At 33.2% G+C, this 17800-nt stretch overlaps 1 protein-coding gene across 4 annotated transcripts in view; it reads right to left on the reverse strand.

Moving 5' to 3' along the window:
* The window catches only part of LOC142338616 (cathepsin G-like), a 78811-nt gene that overhangs the window by 20927 nt on the left and 40084 nt on the right, over positions 1 to 17800 (reverse strand). For 2 of the 4 annotated variants that reach the window (XM_075388450.1, XM_075388448.1), the window contains 4 exons: positions 14664 to 14799; positions 8313 to 8363; positions 7257 to 7503; positions 539 to 1184 (listed from right to left, as the gene is read on the reverse strand). In XM_075388450.1, coding sequence (XP_075244565.1) covers positions 954 to 1184; positions 7257 to 7503; positions 8313 to 8363; positions 14664 to 14799 — 665 coding nt within the window. In that variant the 3' untranslated portion in view covers positions 539 to 953. Of the gene's footprint in view, positions 1 to 538; positions 1185 to 7256; positions 7504 to 8312; positions 8364 to 14663; positions 14800 to 17800 lie in introns of those variants that run through there. The other 2 variants (XM_075388449.1, XM_075388451.1) reach the window with 2 other exon arrangements.

A 17800-nucleotide genomic window follows, 5' to 3' on the forward strand; every position in this document is an offset into this window, starting at 1 on the left:
ATACTGAAAAGGGGGAAAGTGATACATGAACATAGCCATAGATTTTTAGCGATACAGGAAATTTTATTTTCTGGATTCATATTTGCAAACTGATTTATTTAGCTCATATATTTTACCCTCTAGTTTGGTCCGCAAATTGCCTAACAATTCATACGTTGATGTTTGTTCACACGCCCTGCTTGATGATAAAACTAATTATCATTTCAGTTACTTTCTCAATTTTCATTTCTGCCTGTTGGATCTCGTGATTAGATGCGTCAATTAACGTAGAGATTCTACCTAGCGTTTTATCTAAGTAATAGAAAAAAGGGGAGAAAGAAAGTGATAGGCTTTGATTCCGCGAATTCCAAATTGCAATCATTGAAAAATCACCTCCACTGACTTCCGCTACAGACCTCTGACTCCACAGCAAGGATGTAAATGCACCAACATATGATATTGTTGGAGCTAGAATAGTTTTTGAGGGAATCGCTATTTTTAAAATTTTAAGCATGATGTAAGTCATTCGAAATTTTCAAAACTTGCTATGTTCCTTGTATGTACAGTCTGATGATGTGAAACTTTCTGTGCAGTGTTCACCAATAATGTAAATGAGGCTGCGAAGAAAAGGGACAGACTGGGATGTTTCTTAATCGACTCTGGGCAGACTGGCAAAAGTATTTATACTGCTATTTGTCTGGTACAGTAATGGTTACAATTGAGAGTCAATGGTACAGCGCTGAAACTCACTGTGAGCAAGGTCCGGGTTTCTTCTTCGCAAAAGAGTTCTCAATAACTTGGGCGCGATTATGTCCTTTGAGGGTTTCTTCTCTGCTTTGCAAAATCTGGTAATTAAAGTTCACATTCTCAGTTACAAAAATTTGCTTATCTCAAAATATTGCGCCAAATTAACTTAATTTTTTTTCAATTTCAGCAAATTTTACCCCGACCCGCGCTTAACCTGCAAAATTCTATCATGCTTGAACTCTCACTTTGGCTGTTTTTATCCACTGTCTGTAATTTGACAGCCGCATATACAGCCCTCCGCTACCATCACAGTAAGCACAGGAGGTCATTCCGTAAGCGCATCGAGCCACTCTCTTCCCCCTGATGTCGTCTACTAGAACTATTGGGCCCCCACTGTCACCTGGACCAGTGGCTGTCACCCTGGCATCTGGTTTTTTCAGACATATTTGAGTCGTTGGCTGGCATAAGGGAAATTTTCACGAAAATATTGAAATTGGGTAAATAAGAGGTCAGTAAATTTCACTCAGAAAAAAATCTGTTTTATAATCTTAAAGTTTGGCCGAGAGCGTAACAAAACTTAATTTTTGCATCATACGTTTTTGAGTTCAAGACAAGATATTAACAACATTTTTTCTATGTATTTTGTGAAACAAAGACAGAGGTAAGCACAATTCAGAGGTAAGCAATTCCGATATTCATATATTTATATAAATTTTACATTACCGACCGTTGAGGGATGGGAATGCCCACTAAGAGGGACGGGAAACAGAATAGATATTCTATATTGCAATTAGTTGAACTAAGTCACATATACTGCCGATCCGTACTATAGATACTTAAGCGATCATGAGATCACATGTATAACTTGAGAGCTCAACCGCTATTTCTACTCTTGATATATACATTCTTTTATTTATTGCAAATAAGTTATATTAGGCATGTGTTAAAAAGTTTCAAACATAAACACGGCATTTTTGTTTTCCTGCAGAGTCAGTAGAAAGAAACTTAACCTGCACCAATGTGGCAGGAAAGATGTAATCTCAAAATAATTTTGCTCAAAAGTGTTTCTCTTGTGGAATACATTGGGCGAGAAATTAACACGAAAATCTGACAGAAAATGGTGTTCTAATAGAAATCTCGATAGAGTTAAAAATTTTTGTAAAATATAACAGGAATATATAAACCTGAGAGTTGTAGAAAAAAATCCCTATAACACTAAACCTAGCGCAAAATGGTTATCACAAGATTCTTGCGAAAAAAATTTTTGTTATAAAAACATTCTAGAATTGGATATTCATTAAAAATCTGGCAAAAAAAGGTTAACCATGGATCGGCCTCTAAAACTGTTTAGGAACCAGTATCACTCCTACAGGATAGTAACCCATTCCTGCTGAGCCCAAATTGCTCAACTATAGAACTATATAATGTTTTTTCGTATGATCATTTTCAGAGTTCAAACTTTTCAGTATGTTGATAAGAAAAATGGACTATCTGTTGTGTAAACTTGATATTCTGCATAAGAGTAAAATTTTTTACTTTCATAACAAGATCCTCCAACAAAGAAGTTTGTCTCATGGTCTGATGAGCTTAAATATCCCAAAATATACCAATAAAATATCACTGCGTCATGCGGTGACCGCTGCTTATTAACTTAATTAATAATGTCGCTAGTTTGAATATTGAGAACGGTTCAAAACTGTTGAGCTATTCTGCGCGTATTTATGAATCATCAATCAGTTCCTTAACCAAACTCTCTTCATTTCACCATTTTAGTCTAATTGTACCAATATTCTCAACCCAATCAGTTTTATTTCGCTCAGTTTCTTTGATTCAAGTATTGTGATCATGAGAGCACCTATTGGACCAATACCAAAAACAAAAATAGCACCCACTAGCACGGGACTCGTTTCACATGCCAATCTTGTGAAATTTTTGTACGTTAATCCTAATTTTTTTTGCTTATTTTATGCGTACGTATCCACTCTAAAAATAAGCTTTTTTTTGCAAACTTTCAATTTTAACGATTATTTGAAGTTCAACTTATTGATTTTTTGACTCGTACAACTGAACACGACAATAGTGTTCAGACAGGGAATCATTCTTCCTCAAGAGTATTCTTCCCAGTCCAACAATTGATTCTTTGCTGTCAGTTGATGGATTTGCCAATTTTATGTTCTTTCAATACATTTGAGGTCAGGTTTTATTACCTCTGCAGAAGTTGAGTTTCCCCCGTTAAATAATATAATTATACGTTTTTAGAATCTAAATATACCAATGAATTCAATTGAACCTTGACATGGCAAATTCCCATGAATGAGGTGAAATATTTTGGAAAACCAAAAAAAATTTTTGGTATCGAATATAAAATTAAAATAATTATTTTGGAGCATCTTCCAACAGGTGTACTTCAAATTTTAGTGATTTTGCAATGACATTTATCAGGACTAAAAATTTTATTTTATTATGGTCCCAATTTTAATCTAAAACTCACCTTAAAGATTTTTTTGACCCGAGTTGCCCACGAATTTTTAGGTTAGTTTTCTTGTGTTAGGTTTTTTTTCTGGGGAACCAATCGAAGAGAAATATTTTTCTCATTGGTTGTCTTTGTTGGACTAAAGTTTATTGTTTTTAAAATACATCAATTTGTACCTCTAACTAACCATCCAACTATGTTTAATCTATTACAAATGAACAAAGCCGATCAAAAACCATCCATGATCAGACTATAGAGCCTTTTTAATATTTGTTTGTGAACCTCATTTTTGCGTTTGTTCTAAGACATCGAATGTTTTCCAGTAATTTGGGTCCTATATGAAAAACTCAATACCAGAATAAAGCCTGGTGGATCTTTTGTACCTGTGCACCGTGGAAAAAAGTTTGATCAACTGAGCATAATTTCTTTGTTATGCTCATTTTTGTCGCTCATTTGGCACACACGTGTACTTGATTGTTATCATCAGAGATTATAGTGTCTGAACCATTAAAAATTTCCTTTTTTTAAAAAAAATTAGTTCGTCAAAGGAACCCGTCCGAGCAATAAAACGTACTTCTAATTCCCTGTTATCTCTTTTTATATCTCTAATCACCAACAAGCACGTCCCCGGCATTGGAACACTTCCAAAAACTGTTAAAAAAACAAAGCTTGTATGTTCTGTTCATGGCTCAGGACGTTCCCACTTTCGCAGTTATGTCAAATTAACATATCAAAAATGATATTTCGGAAACATTTGTTTTAGCACCAAATATTGTTAGGCTGCTGCAAGAAAAGCTAATTTTTTAGCAGACCTTTGAAACAGAAACAACAGGAAAAAGTATTTGAGTTTTCAGAGGAACCGGAAAACCTTAGTAGTCTTCAATTACAAAAAAATTAGTTGAGCGTAAATTATGATAATATCAGTTTTCCTAAACCGTGTTGGAGGTAAAAACGAACCCTTTTATTTTGCATTTCATTGCATAATTGACCTTATTGATTAAGCTTCATCAGTCTTTTCTAAAACCCCTTGAAAAAACAAAGATTTCTTCTAAGTTAACTGTTTTTCGTTTGATTCGAAGTTAACTGTTTTTCATATTGTATAATTTTCACAAAACGAACGTTTTAGTAAAAAATATTGGTAAATATGGCTTGAGAAGTTGCAAGAGTTTTAATAAATCAATATAGTTGTCTTGTTTTGCATGGATAATCAAAAACTAACCCAAAAACAGTAAGAAGTTGTGGCTCAATGTCACGTGTAATCAGTGAAACGTTTATTATTTAGGCACAAAACATTGTTTCAGAAATGAAAAATACTGAACGCTGAAACAATTATGTTGATAACTGTCATAAATCGTCCGATTATGTAGCCTACAATGTCAGTTGACAAAATTTTGTCAATTTCTTTCAAGATTTATTTGCAACAGCCTTCGTAAAACGAGGGAGCTAAACAGCATATAGAAGTCAGAAAGAACTTTGACAGTTGCGCAAACAAGCGTCAAAACATGGTGAAATGAGTCAATCTGCTTATAGAAATTATAAACATCGCAAGACAAGTCCTGGTATACACTTAAACAAAAAAACAGCAAGGAAAAGGCAATTTGAACGTACTGGTTGATTTAATGACTACTGACAGCTGTTCTGTCAACAGAAACGCATGAGGTTACACAACTGAGAAATAATTGTTGACAATAGCATTTGAAAACTGTGGTTGTTTCAAAAAAATCGAAAATCATGTTATCACTCAATTTGAGCCAAAAACGCCGCCACAAGAATGCTAAATTGTTCGCAGCAGAAAACAATATGAGAGCTGTAGCTGGGTCAAATAATAGCAAATTCGAATCGGCTTTCAAGAACAGGAGGCTTCTCACTTTTTCCAAAAATCAATAAATGTGAAAGCATCAAAAAGAAGAAAAAATTGAAGCACCCAAAATGCATATGACATTAAATTGTGACTAAGTAGCAGTAAAAAAGGCGGTTTAAGTAACAAACGGCTCAGATTTCTTCTTCAAATCTTGAGAATTTTTTTCTTTGTGACAGCAATTAATTAGAATAAAAGTTATGGTAGCAAATATACCTGCAATGTTGAGTGAAAAATCGTTTTTAGGAATGTTAACAAACAGTTAAATTGTTATGCTGAAATTTTGTTTTTAACACTCCGACAACGAATAAGTTAATTTTGAAAGCATCAAAATGAACAAAATAAAAAATAATATCAAATTAGATAGAACCATAAGCTACGTACAAAAAGGATCAAAAGTAAGACAAAATTTATAAAAGAGAGCAGGTTTGACCTCCTAATTGTTTTTTTGGACAGAATGAAGAAATGTTCATCAATGGTGAATTTTTGTTTACGTACAGTTGCAAAGTTCGTCTGCTGAAAAAGACGTGGGAACAATTAAGAGTATAGCGGAAAATCTGCAATCCGTCATAAGTCAAATTGTCATAAGTTGCTTCAATTTAAAATCTTACAAAATTCTGATCAACAAGACCGGAAACACAGCAAAATAGAGAGAAGACATGTCCGAACAAATTTTTAAAAAAATGTTATTTTTAAAAAACTGCAATTTCAGAGCAGGTAATCTACGAATATAACGGAAACTGAATGCAACAGAGACTTCCTCTTGTCAATGCACATTGCCAGAATTACCGATAACTAGGCAAATCGCCAAAGTAACTATGATTTGGCCAACTAGAAAAAAATAATATAGAAAATTTTCTAAAAAACACTATTTTTAAAGTAAAAAAATTACCAGTATTACAAAAAGCGATTGAGACAGTTTAAGCTAAGAACTAATTGAATTCACTTTCTACTTTTTCATAAGAATCATGAAAAAAAATCTTTATTCAAATTTTTTAATAGAGAGCAGCTCAGATTTCCTAATTGTTTTCTTCTGAACAGAGCGGCAAATGTTCATCACTAATGAATGAACTCTTTTACGTAGAGTTGCAAAACCTGTCTCCTGAAAAATGACGTTGAAACAATTAAGAGCCTAGCTAGACGGAAAAATTGATGTCCGAAATTGTTATAAGTTGCTTCAAATTAAAATTTAATAAAACTCTCAACAACAAAACCGTAAACAGAGCAAAATAGAGAAAAAACATTAAAAAAAATAAAATGTTATTTTTTTTTAAAAAAAGCTGTCATTTCTAAGCATTTATTTTCCAAGTATAAATAAGCATGAATGAAAACAAAGACTTCTTCTATTCAATCAGACAAGTCGCCAAAAGTGACTATGATTAGACAAACTAGAGTTAAATGACATAGAGAATTTTTTAAAACAACTATTTTCGAAGTCAAAAAGATACCACAATCACAAAAAAAACGATTGAGACAGTTGAAGCTATTGGAAAGAACGAAAAAAAACAATTTTTTGTATCTCTTTACTATATGGAGAAGGTGACAAAACGCTAAAGTGCTTGTTTTTCAAAGATACCCTCAAAAATAAACACTAAATATTGTAAACGATTGAATTGTGGCTAAACAATTAAAAATTTTTGTTTCTCAAAAAAGCAAATTTTCCCGAAATTTCTCTTTGTAATGAAATTCTATACGAGGAGAGCTTCAACTTGGTACCACATATGCTAGCCTGGGATGCACTCAAAAAGAGTCAAAAATTGTCTGACCAAAAAAAATGGGGCTAGCATAAAATTCTCACAAATTTTTTCAGAAAATGTTGGAACAATTAAATTTTCGGCTCATTATCTTTTCAAAACATACCTGCTATTTTAGCGAATAGACAGAAAGTATCTAGTTTTGAACTTTCTTCGTCAAAAATGAGCTCAAATACATCACGAAAAGATATATCCTAAAGATTCTGTCTAATAAATAGTTACTTTGAAAACTCTTTGTCGAAAAATTTTACGAGATTTCTTCTACAGAATTTTCGCAAGGTTAGTTAACTCCGAGCAATAATTTGTCAGCAAGATCAAACAAAGGTAAAAAGATTTTAGAAGATGCGTAGAGTTGCATCGCAAAGACGTTAAAAGTGTTACTCATAGTATATTTAGCGGAAAACTTTCTGCTTTTCCTAAGAAAGATGGTTTCATGAAAATTTTCCTCCATTTTTCGAAAATTTCCACACGAATTTCCAGTCGGATCTTCCTTGAGGACAGTTTCCTGTAAAACCCCAGGTAACGAATTGTGATCACCTTCAATACGAAGGCCCATTCCAATTGCTGTGTACAAACCACCTACACTGTGATCGACTTCAGTGCAGATTTTTATTTCAGAATTTGGCACTTTCCATGGTCTTTTGAGTCTAGCTAGGGCTATATCATTAATTGCCGATGAAGCGGGATCGTACCTTAAACAAAGAAAAAGATGACTTGCAGAAAATTTTTACTGACATTATTTTAGATTATTTTGGAGTTATCTGCGACCAATTACTGAAAAAAGTTGCCACCCTTCAGATATTTTATCTCCTTTGTTTTTTTTGTTACTTTTGTCGTTAGCCTTTAACAATACGATTAAAATCAAAGCAAATGACGAACAGTTTTATACAGAAATAGATTTAAAAAAGCACCAATTTGAACAAAAATTGGACAAAGGAACAAAAATCATCAAAAAAAATTAATCGCTCTCAAGAAGGTTTGCTAGTTGTGCGAGACTCAACACATAGAATATCAATTTGAAAATCACACACTCCAGTTAAAAATAACGAGTTTTTCAAAAAATTTTCCGAGTTAGTTTTCTATATCCGAACCGCATCAATTGCGCCTTTTTCACTTTTCCAACCTTAGCTACATTTTTCCTCGGTGATGTAGGATATTTCCAAATGAAAAGCAGTCCCCAAATTTGATTACATTATATTGATTCTTTCTAGTACGTAGGCTGTTTGTTTTGATGTTTTGTTTTCTAGTGTGTGGCAGTTGAATCACGAGTTTCGGTTCTTCTCTGTTTCTCAAGATTCAGCAGTAAAAGCTGACTTGTGTTACAATGTGGTATCATAAGTTACTGCTGTATTATGCTTATTGCTTGTCCTTCTCTTGTTTTTTTCAAGAAAATGACATATTTTGATCGCGGTCAGCTTTCCTGGAATTTAACAATATAACTATAATATGTCGCTTCTAGCTAGTTTCTATTTTGTCGCACATAGTTCAATCGGCCTCACACCTCTTTGGCACTCTTTTTGCCAGGGGCTGCTCGCTCGGTTTCCTGTCGACTCTATTTCATGTTCGTAGACAATTGGTCAGATGACGTCCCTTACCTCAACTTTTTGTTTTGTCTTCAGCTATCAAACTGACTCTCCTGCTTTTTGTTTATTAGGTACCTTGTTGTTCCGACCCACTTTTGAGGGGGAGGAACTATATATTCAAATGGGTTTTTTTTGTGCAGACTATTTTGGCCGATCGATATAATCATTGTAGAGAGTTGTGAGTGGTATGATTAGAAAGCCCGTCCAGCGTAGAATATGGAACTAAAAAGAACTAAAAAGATTTTTTTTTTATTTTTGATTTTTAAAGGGAGTCACCGAGGTTTAAAGCGTTTAAAGTTTTGTGAATAGCAAACAATATTACCTTGTTTTAATACATTTTCCGTATTTTTTCCAAATTATAGTTAATTTTTGGTATTTCATTTTATCTCTAAAGATAGGGTAGGGTTGCTGAATTGGTCGGTGTGTGTTTGTGACTAGAATTAATGCTAAACTTTTAAATAATTCTGAATTTTTTTCCGGCAAAAGTGGGAGCAAATACGCTTTTTTTTAACCCACTTTGTTCAAATTTGCTGAAAGTGGACACCACCTTGAATTTGTACTTATATTCCTTGTAAATTCAGTAACAAAATAAAACTCTTGCCGGCCTTATAAGTCTTCTGGAATTACCATATTGTGAGTTTTTGGCAATTTTAAACTCGATAAATATACAAAGTTCATGATTTTTTTGACATACTGAAAAATTGAGTTTAAAAAGTGATCTATTTCGCAACCACTTGAACAAATGAGTCAAATGAGGATATTTTTAGCCGCGCAGCAACAATCAGGTCTGATCTGCATCTCACCATGGATCCTTACCGTTAAAAAATTGATTTTAATTGGGTGCTGCCTTATTATAAAAAGTTCCGCATTTATAGTTTTTTATGTAAATTTTTGACAAGAGTAACAAAACAGGAATCATTTATTGACAGATGCTATTTTCAAAAAAGGAGGCCCTATGGTTTCAGAGTTAAGCACATGAATTTTATGGGTTACCAATTGTTTTCGTAAACTTTTTTGGAGAGCTTATGTTTTGCTTTAATTTGTTATGCTCGTTGTAGTCCAATAACTTATTCTCCCCAATTAAAAGATCCAATTGATTTTAAAAAAAAATAAAAGTGAACCTAGATATTGTTTTCAGTTGTTATCTAATGTCGCTTATGACTGTAAATTCAATTGTTTTATGAAAATGTCAGTGAATATTTGTTTGAACTTTGCATCTAATTTATTTACTTTTCTCAACTTCAGGCATAATCTCAGTAAAAACAGGAGAAACTAATTTCCTCTGAGTTATGAGTTTTTGTTTGTAACGGTTTTTTAGTTAACTGAATGTTTCTTGGTTTTGATTTTACGAGTTCTCTGTTTTTTTTTGGTGTTTTGAGCATAATGGAATATTTTGTAAGTTCATTTTTTCCTTTTCGAATTATCACATTGAAAAGAATTATTGACAGGTCCAATGGAAAAACAAGATAACTGAAAACAAAACACAAGAGTTGCGAGAAGCCATATCTGAATGTGTTAATTGTTTATGCTGAATAATTTATGCTTTTTGGCTGAGACACATTTCCCTTATAAAAGTGGAGTTTTTTCATCTTTGCCTATGTTTGCCTTTCTTCTTTTTAGTATACAACATATACGTGATAATGATGGGTCTCAATTTAATTTTAAGGAAGTACAGTTGAACTTCTTTAATGACTTCGTTTTGTAGCTATTTGTTTTAATGACTTTCAAATTAACTTCTATTTTTAAAACAATTGTTTCAACTGTCCCTTTCTTGCTTTTAATTTTGTGTTTGCCTATAGTGAGGTTGAATACTACTTCACTAATGAGAAGTCAACCTCATTAATGAGAAGTCTCAACTACTTTTCCTAACTCCATGATTTGTTTCGTGATTGGTTATATGTTTTGACTGATAGCTTCGACCATTTAGTATCATTAAAAAATTTCGATATTTTTCTGCTGTTCAATTTTTTGGTCTGTTTTTGTTGTGATGTCTACGTAGATTTTCCATAAAGAGGACGCGTTAATGTTAAGATGAGAAGTAAGTGATGATTTACGGTCCATGCAAATAACAAACTAAAATCATAAGGCCTTGAACACTGTGATTTCGTAAAATTGATTGTGAAATTTGAGCTTCTGCCTGTATTTGTTTTAATTCTGTAGTCTTGCAATTTAGTCTCATTATAAACAGGCGCAGTTGGCTTCGTGAGGTGTTGCAATTTATTTTAACCATTCTTTGAAATCCTATGTATGCTACGGCTTTTGAAAATATTTGTTTTCAAAAACACTCTGGATTCTTGAGCTTCGCCATTTGTTGAATCAATTTTCGGTCGATTTGTAGCTGAGTCTCTGTAAGAACAGTTATGAACGCGTTTTCAGTGAGCTATATTTTAATCTTTAAAACTTTTTTTCTTTCAATTGTTTGTGTCTGGGCATTATTACTACCCTTACTAAGAGATTTCATAAAATGTTTGAGATTATGTGTTTGTAGATTTCAAAAGGTTTATGGTTTCTTTTAAATTATATCATTATTGGTCCAATTGGCTTCGAAAAAATGTGCAATTGGAATATCTTGATGCTCTTAGTGACAGATTTATGATTTTAACTGCTTAACAGTGTTTTTAGCCGGTATTTTTTGTTGTCATTTTTTTGTTGTGGTATGACCTTTCCTGGATAATGACAGATCTCAATTGCTTACTATGGAGATATAAATGAATAATTTGTCATTTTCAGTTTTTTTAATGATATTAATCAATTCGAAATAATTTTTTCCATAAAAATAGAAACGTATTGAGGACAGCTCCAAAATCTTTTCTAATGAATTATAGCTTATTTTGTTTTTTTTTCAGATTTTATCTGATACGAGTTTGATTTCGTTGTTATTTTTTCAATATAGACATCGAGTTTTGGTTCGTAATTAATGTTTGTAATTTGATTTTTATAATTGCATTTTCTAGTAGTCTTATAAACAACAGGTTCCATCGCCCCTCTAGCGTGGCTTTGTGGTATCCCATTTGTAGTTTATTGAACGATATATGTTTTTGGAAATTTTTGCTTTCATTTGGAACACAATTAAGCCAATTAAGTGTGGGTGAGTTGGGTCGGAACATAGCGTGCCTACGCACATTAACGAGCCTCGTTGTTTGATCCAAACATCATTTGTTATTGAAGCTGTTGATTGTACAGAAAGTCAGCAATCCGGGTTGACCTTTCTTGGCAACCATATCCAAGAACCATATATGGTCCCATACAGGCCATAATAATTTTTCTTATATGATCTTGCTATGGTTGCCAAGATCTCCATATATGATTCTTATATGGCATCCAAGAATCCAATATGGTGAATTATGCGTTCTTTCAACGCCCATACAAAGCTAATGCAGCAGTTCCAGCTTAAAACGCTTTACACAACTTATGGCATATTGGTACCATATATGTTTCTTACATGGTCCATATATGGTTCTTATATGGTTCATATATGGTTCTTATATGGTCCATATATGGTTCTTATATGGTCCAAATATGGTTCCTAAATGCTTCTTAAATGGTTCCGGCATGTTTCTTACATGGTTATTATATTGTCACATTACCTTACAACAAAACCTCTGTGATTAGTTACATGGTGGTTACATGATCCATATATGGTTCTTATATGTTTCTTTGATGGCTCATATATGGTTCCAACATGTTTTTTACATGTTCCAAACATGGTCCTTAACAGGTTATTACAACAAAACCTTTGTGATTAGTTACATGATTCTTACATGATCTACAAATGGTTCTTACAAGATTCATACATAGTTCTTGCATAACCGACAAATTGTTCCATAACGGTTCCTGTATAGCTCTATGGTTTTCTCAATATCCACGTATAGTACGCGATTTTTGCATGGCTGCTCTGTGTTTGCTGCATGCATATGGATGCCAAGAAGAATATAAAGGAACTGAATCTGCTTTTTCTAAAGCTTAATGTCATATTAAAATCACCAGTGTAATTTTTACTTGTTTTTCTGTTTTTTTAACTTATAAATGCCTTTTCTAAGACCCACTGGTTCTCAAAAAATCCACATATAGTACGTGGCTTTTGCAATGTTTCTATGTGTTTCCTACATGCATATGCTTGCCAAGAAGAATAAAAAAGAACTGAATTTGCTTTTTCGAAGGCTTATTGTCTTTAATATTACCACTGTAGTTTTTACTTGTTTTTCTGTGTTTTTTAACTTATAACTGCCTTTTCGGAGGCTCCACAGTTCTCTAAATATCCACGTATAGTACGTGTTTTCCGCATGCTTGCTCTGTGTTTCCTACATGCATATGTATGCCAAGAAGAATTTAAAGGAACTTAATTTTTTCGAAAGCTTAATGTCATATTAATATCACCACTGTAATTTTTACTTGTTTTTCTGTTTTTTGAACTTATAGATGGCTTTACTATGGTATCCGGGAAATCAAAAAAGTATATACCCTTTCATAGCTTTTTCATAAATTTTATGCATTACTTCAAATTTCCCGCGATTTGAAGCTATCATGTCCGATGAAATAATAAGTGAAAATCAGTAGTCGATGTGCCTGTACAAGCAGGAAGTGAAAAAGAATTACAAGAGTGACGTCTCAAGCAGTTTGTCTCCAAGAGTTCTGTAGGTTGTTATTTGGAAAGCAAAGTAGAAGAAAAGAAGGACGGACGAAATTGAAGAGACGTACGGATTTTCAGTCATCATGCAGTGTAGCGCAAAAATATGTCAAAGATTGAGACGCGGACATCCCTTCACGCGTCATGGGATCAAAAAGGAGTATCCCAAAGTGGTGCAACTGAAATGTATGTTCTGAGAACTACATGAGTAAGTCAACTTTTAAAAATGTTTGTTGTTCAGACTATAAGTTGCGATTAACTGTTTTTAACCAGGTTCTTGCAATCGAATCAACCAGCTACAGTCATAGAAGGAATTTCATGTTCAAAAAGAAATGACTATACCCTTAATGAGTGGATTATTTGATTTTTGGTTTTCTTCTAATTGGACAAGAATTGCCAGTCGTTATACAACACAAATCTTAATCTTGACCTGGTAATCATATTATTCTTTTATTTTTTTTGAAATTGGTGCAGTTATTAGCTTCCAATTTCAATTTCATTTCAAGATGCTGCTAAATATAATTCGGCAATTTAAAACAGAAGGATTTCTTTTAGAAAGGATTTTATCATCGGACTCAACAGGAGCACCCTTTTCCTTTGTCATACAAGTATCATATATGATTGATTGGTAGTCATACAATCATCATATACGATTTCTGAGTAGTTACAAAAAGTGTCAAAAAATGAAGATGACGCTCAGATTGCATTTGTAGAGAAAACAGTTGATTTGGGCACCTCTTTCTTTCTTCAACGTTAAACTAAAATGCATTGACAAAAGAAAACAAAAGCTGGGGTCCGCGTCTAGCTATCATGTCCGATGAAAGAAAAGTGAAAATCAGTAGTCGATGTGCCTGTACAAGCAGGAAGTGAAAAAGAATTACATGAGAGACGTCTCAATCAGTTTGTCTCCAAACTTGTCGGAGTAGAGTTCTGTAGGTTATTATTTGGAAAACAAAGTAGACGAAAAGAAGGACGAAGTTGAAGAGACGTACGGGTTTTCAGTCGTAATGCAGTGTAGCGCAAAATTATGTCAAAGATTGAGACGCGGACATCCCTTCACGCGTCATGGGATGAAAAAGGAGTATCCCAAAGTGGTGCAACTGAAATGTATGTTCTGAGAACTACATGAGTAAGTCAACATAAAAAATGTTTGTTGTTCAGACTATAAGTTGCGATTAACTGTTTTTAACCAGGTTCTTGCAATCGAATCAACCAGCTACTGTCATAGAAGGAATTTCAAGTTTAAAAAAAATGACTAAACCCTTAATAATCATATTATTCTTTTATTTTTTTGAAATCGGTGCAGTTATTAGCTTCCAATTTCAATTTATACGGGGTTTTGTTTACATATTTCACTTTAAGTCTAATATTCACAAAACTTTAAACCGCGATGACTCCTTATAAAAAGCGAAAAATGGAAAAATCTTTTTAATTCCATATTCTACGCTGGACGGGCTTTCTAATGATACCACTCACAACTCTCTACGATTATTATATCGATCGGCCAAAATTGACTGAACAAAAAAACCCATTTGAGTATATAGTTCCTCCCCCCCCCCCTCAAGAGGGGTCGGAACAAAAAAACTTGGGACGTCTGCTGACTAGTTAGATTTGTGAAAAGCAATTATTTAAATCTTTTTACTCTTTATGCCACATGTATGACACAATTGGTATAGTGGTTATCGCGCCATTTTCTCTGAAGTCCCCAAGGTTGGCCGTGCGTTTCGGTTTTGGGTCCGTTATTTTTGGTGTTCTGTTTTTGCCCTCCTTTTCTTTTTCTAAAACAAAGTTGAGAGCGAGACCAAAGGATAAAATCGAGCATTGTCATTGAGAATTTACATCAATTCAAAGATGCAACATCAATATCGCATTGTAAAGTTCTAAGTACACACCTCCAAATAAAAAATATCTTATTTTGACGTAACTGGAGTGAAGGAGACCACGCTTGAGGCAATTCGCCGAGTTAAAAAGTTATGCTCAACCTACAATAAAACTGGGACTTTTTCTTAATTGTTTTTTCGTAGATTTTACTCAGCTAAAAAATTTTGTGTCCGTGAACTGCAGCATGATCCGAGGCGACACGTTTAACTTCTTCTGCTTGACCCGAAAAAAAGGATGGGCCAAAAGGAGTTGAGCAATCGTCAAGAGTTTGACACAGATGCTTTTCAAGAGTCCGTTTCTTTGCAATTGCATACAATTTCTGTTTTTGCTAATGGTTTTAACTTAGTCAGTAGGTACGCTCCAATCAAACCATTCCATTCAAAATACCACAACCTAGATTTTATAAAACCGTTTTGAACTTTTAAAGCACACGAAGTAAACATTGCTGCATAAGATGCAGAAAGGCTGATCCGAAGTTCAAAAATTTTAGTTTTCAAAACTTTCACTCTTTGAGACAAACAGGAATTAAAAAACCCTTTCCCAAGTTGTCACTATCGGATAGTCACAAAAGTGAATAATTGGCAGTTTTTCACTGAATTTAAAAAGCCAATTTATTAAATTTGCAAAAAAATAATTTGGAAATATCAGTAATGTTTTTTTGAGCTTGCAGAACACTCCGACGCGTTTTATTACCATATTGTTAAACATTAATTGACCATTTATTGAGAGGTGGCGCTTTAAATTAGATGGAAGTGAAAAAAATACTTCACTTACCGAAAACACTAACTTGATTTTTCTGTTAAAGTCCTGAGAATATATTACGACCTTGAGAAGATTTTAGAAAACTTAAGATGCTGCTAAATATAATTCAGCAATTTAAAACAGAAGGATTTAATTTAGAAAAGATTTTATCATCGAACTCAACAGGAGCACCCTTTTCCTTTGTCATACAAGTATCATATATGATTGCTTGGTAGTAATACAATCATCATATATGATTTCTTAGTAGTCATAAAACCAGCATATATGAAATCTTGCTAGTCATACAACCATCATATAAGGCTTTTTAGTGGTCATAAAATGATCCTGTATAATTTTTCAGCAGTTATACAAGGATTATATATGATTTCCTAGTCATACAACGATCATATATGATTTCTTAGTCGTCATTAAAGGATCATATATGATTTCATAGTAGTCATTTAAGGATCATATATGATTTCTCTGCAGTAAAAAATAATCATAAGTGACTTCATAGAAGTCAAAGACTGGTTTGTAGTTGCTTCATTTGGTCAGCTATCGGTTTTCGAATGCTTGCGATCTACGAGCAGTATTAACTGTCATTTATGATTTTAATTTCATAAAAGGATCAAGTATGATTTTTTAGTAGTCATACTAAGATCGCCCCAGGAAATACGTTATGATTTTTATGACATCATATATGATCTTTATATGACTACTAAGAAGTGCCGACCTGGGTATATATGTAGTTACACATCGAACAAGTCATTTCGCAACTGTTATTTTTTCAAAAAGCACGAAGACACATGACCTTCTGTAAAACAAATTTATGATGAAAAAATTTTAAAAATTGCAGCTGGGAATCCTAATGGTCAAACCGAGAGAACCGAATTTAATGCTGCTTTATAAAACAATTGTTGCTGAACAATTTATTGCAGAAATTTGTTTTAAATATACAGCTGCAAATTGCATATAGGCGAACATTTTGTTGAAGAAAGGTTTAAGTGGCTCCCTTTTCTGTCTGATATTTCTTGACAATTTATTCAGATATGAGTATACTATTTTTTGTTAATAAATGAGGTGTCTTTTAATTTTGATGAAAAAGTATTCAGACAAACTTCGTTCAAGTCTTAAGATAATGACTTTCTCGTAACATTTTAATTTTAATTTTTTTTGTCTATTGGTCACTACTCAAGGTTCGTCACTGTTCAAGTAGTTCTTCTTTGTTTAACTTAAACTAGCTTTGAGTTTCTTAGGCAATTGTAATGGTAACCGTAATTTTGAAAAGAAAAACTTTGAAAATTTTCAAAAGTTTTAAGATTTTATTTCAATTTTGATATTTCATAAGCTCAGCCGGACAATTACGTTTTCAAAACCTGGCAGAGGTGTTATCAGAGCGATTGAAAGACACAGTTTTTGGTATTGGAAGATTTAGGAGCCCCAATTTATAGCTAACATATAAAAGTTTTTCTAATTTTTCTTTCTTTCTCACAGGTTTCGCACTCTGCCTCTTGTTTCTAAAATTTGAACGAAAAATTTCTCTCACACTAACAATCCCAATCTCGTTCTCTCATAAACACATGCCACACACACATAAAAAAACGCACATCCATAATTATACGCACAAGAGCGCTCTCACTCAAATAAATGCAAACTTCACCACCATCAAAAAATCTCTTCAAAATTATTTTTTTGGCATCCAACCATTACATGAAATTTGTCACCATTTAATTATTGCTGGATTGATTTTATGGAAAACTCGGTGTGAATTTCTTTAGCATATTGTACCGGTAATTGTGAAAATGAAAGTAAAATCTAAACTAAACTTAAGCATAAGGGGACAGACAACTTTTTACAAAATATCGCATGCATATTATCAGAAAGATTGGAAAACAAAAAATTTTGGCTTTGGAAACATTCAGATCTGCCATTTGAAGGGAACTTAAGTTAATTTTGGAAAAACTCTGCCAGTTTGTGCTCTCTATGTACTGAATTACAATTTTATACTAGATATTAGAATAATTTAAACTAGATTACTTAGCTAAACTAGCTAAGTAGTAAGTTGCATCATTCAATTATTAGAGTGAAGAATGGTTTTAACCAGCAACTTTGAGTAAAATGGCCGATAGACATTTAACCGTGCTATTTAAACGGCAG

Source organism: Convolutriloba macropyga, chromosome 4 (genome assembly GCF_964194025.1).
Source record: "Convolutriloba macropyga chromosome 4, txConMacr16.3, whole genome shotgun sequence".
In the NCBI taxonomy this organism is placed as follows: Eukaryota; Metazoa; Xenacoelomorpha; order Acoela; family Convolutidae; genus Convolutriloba; species Convolutriloba macropyga.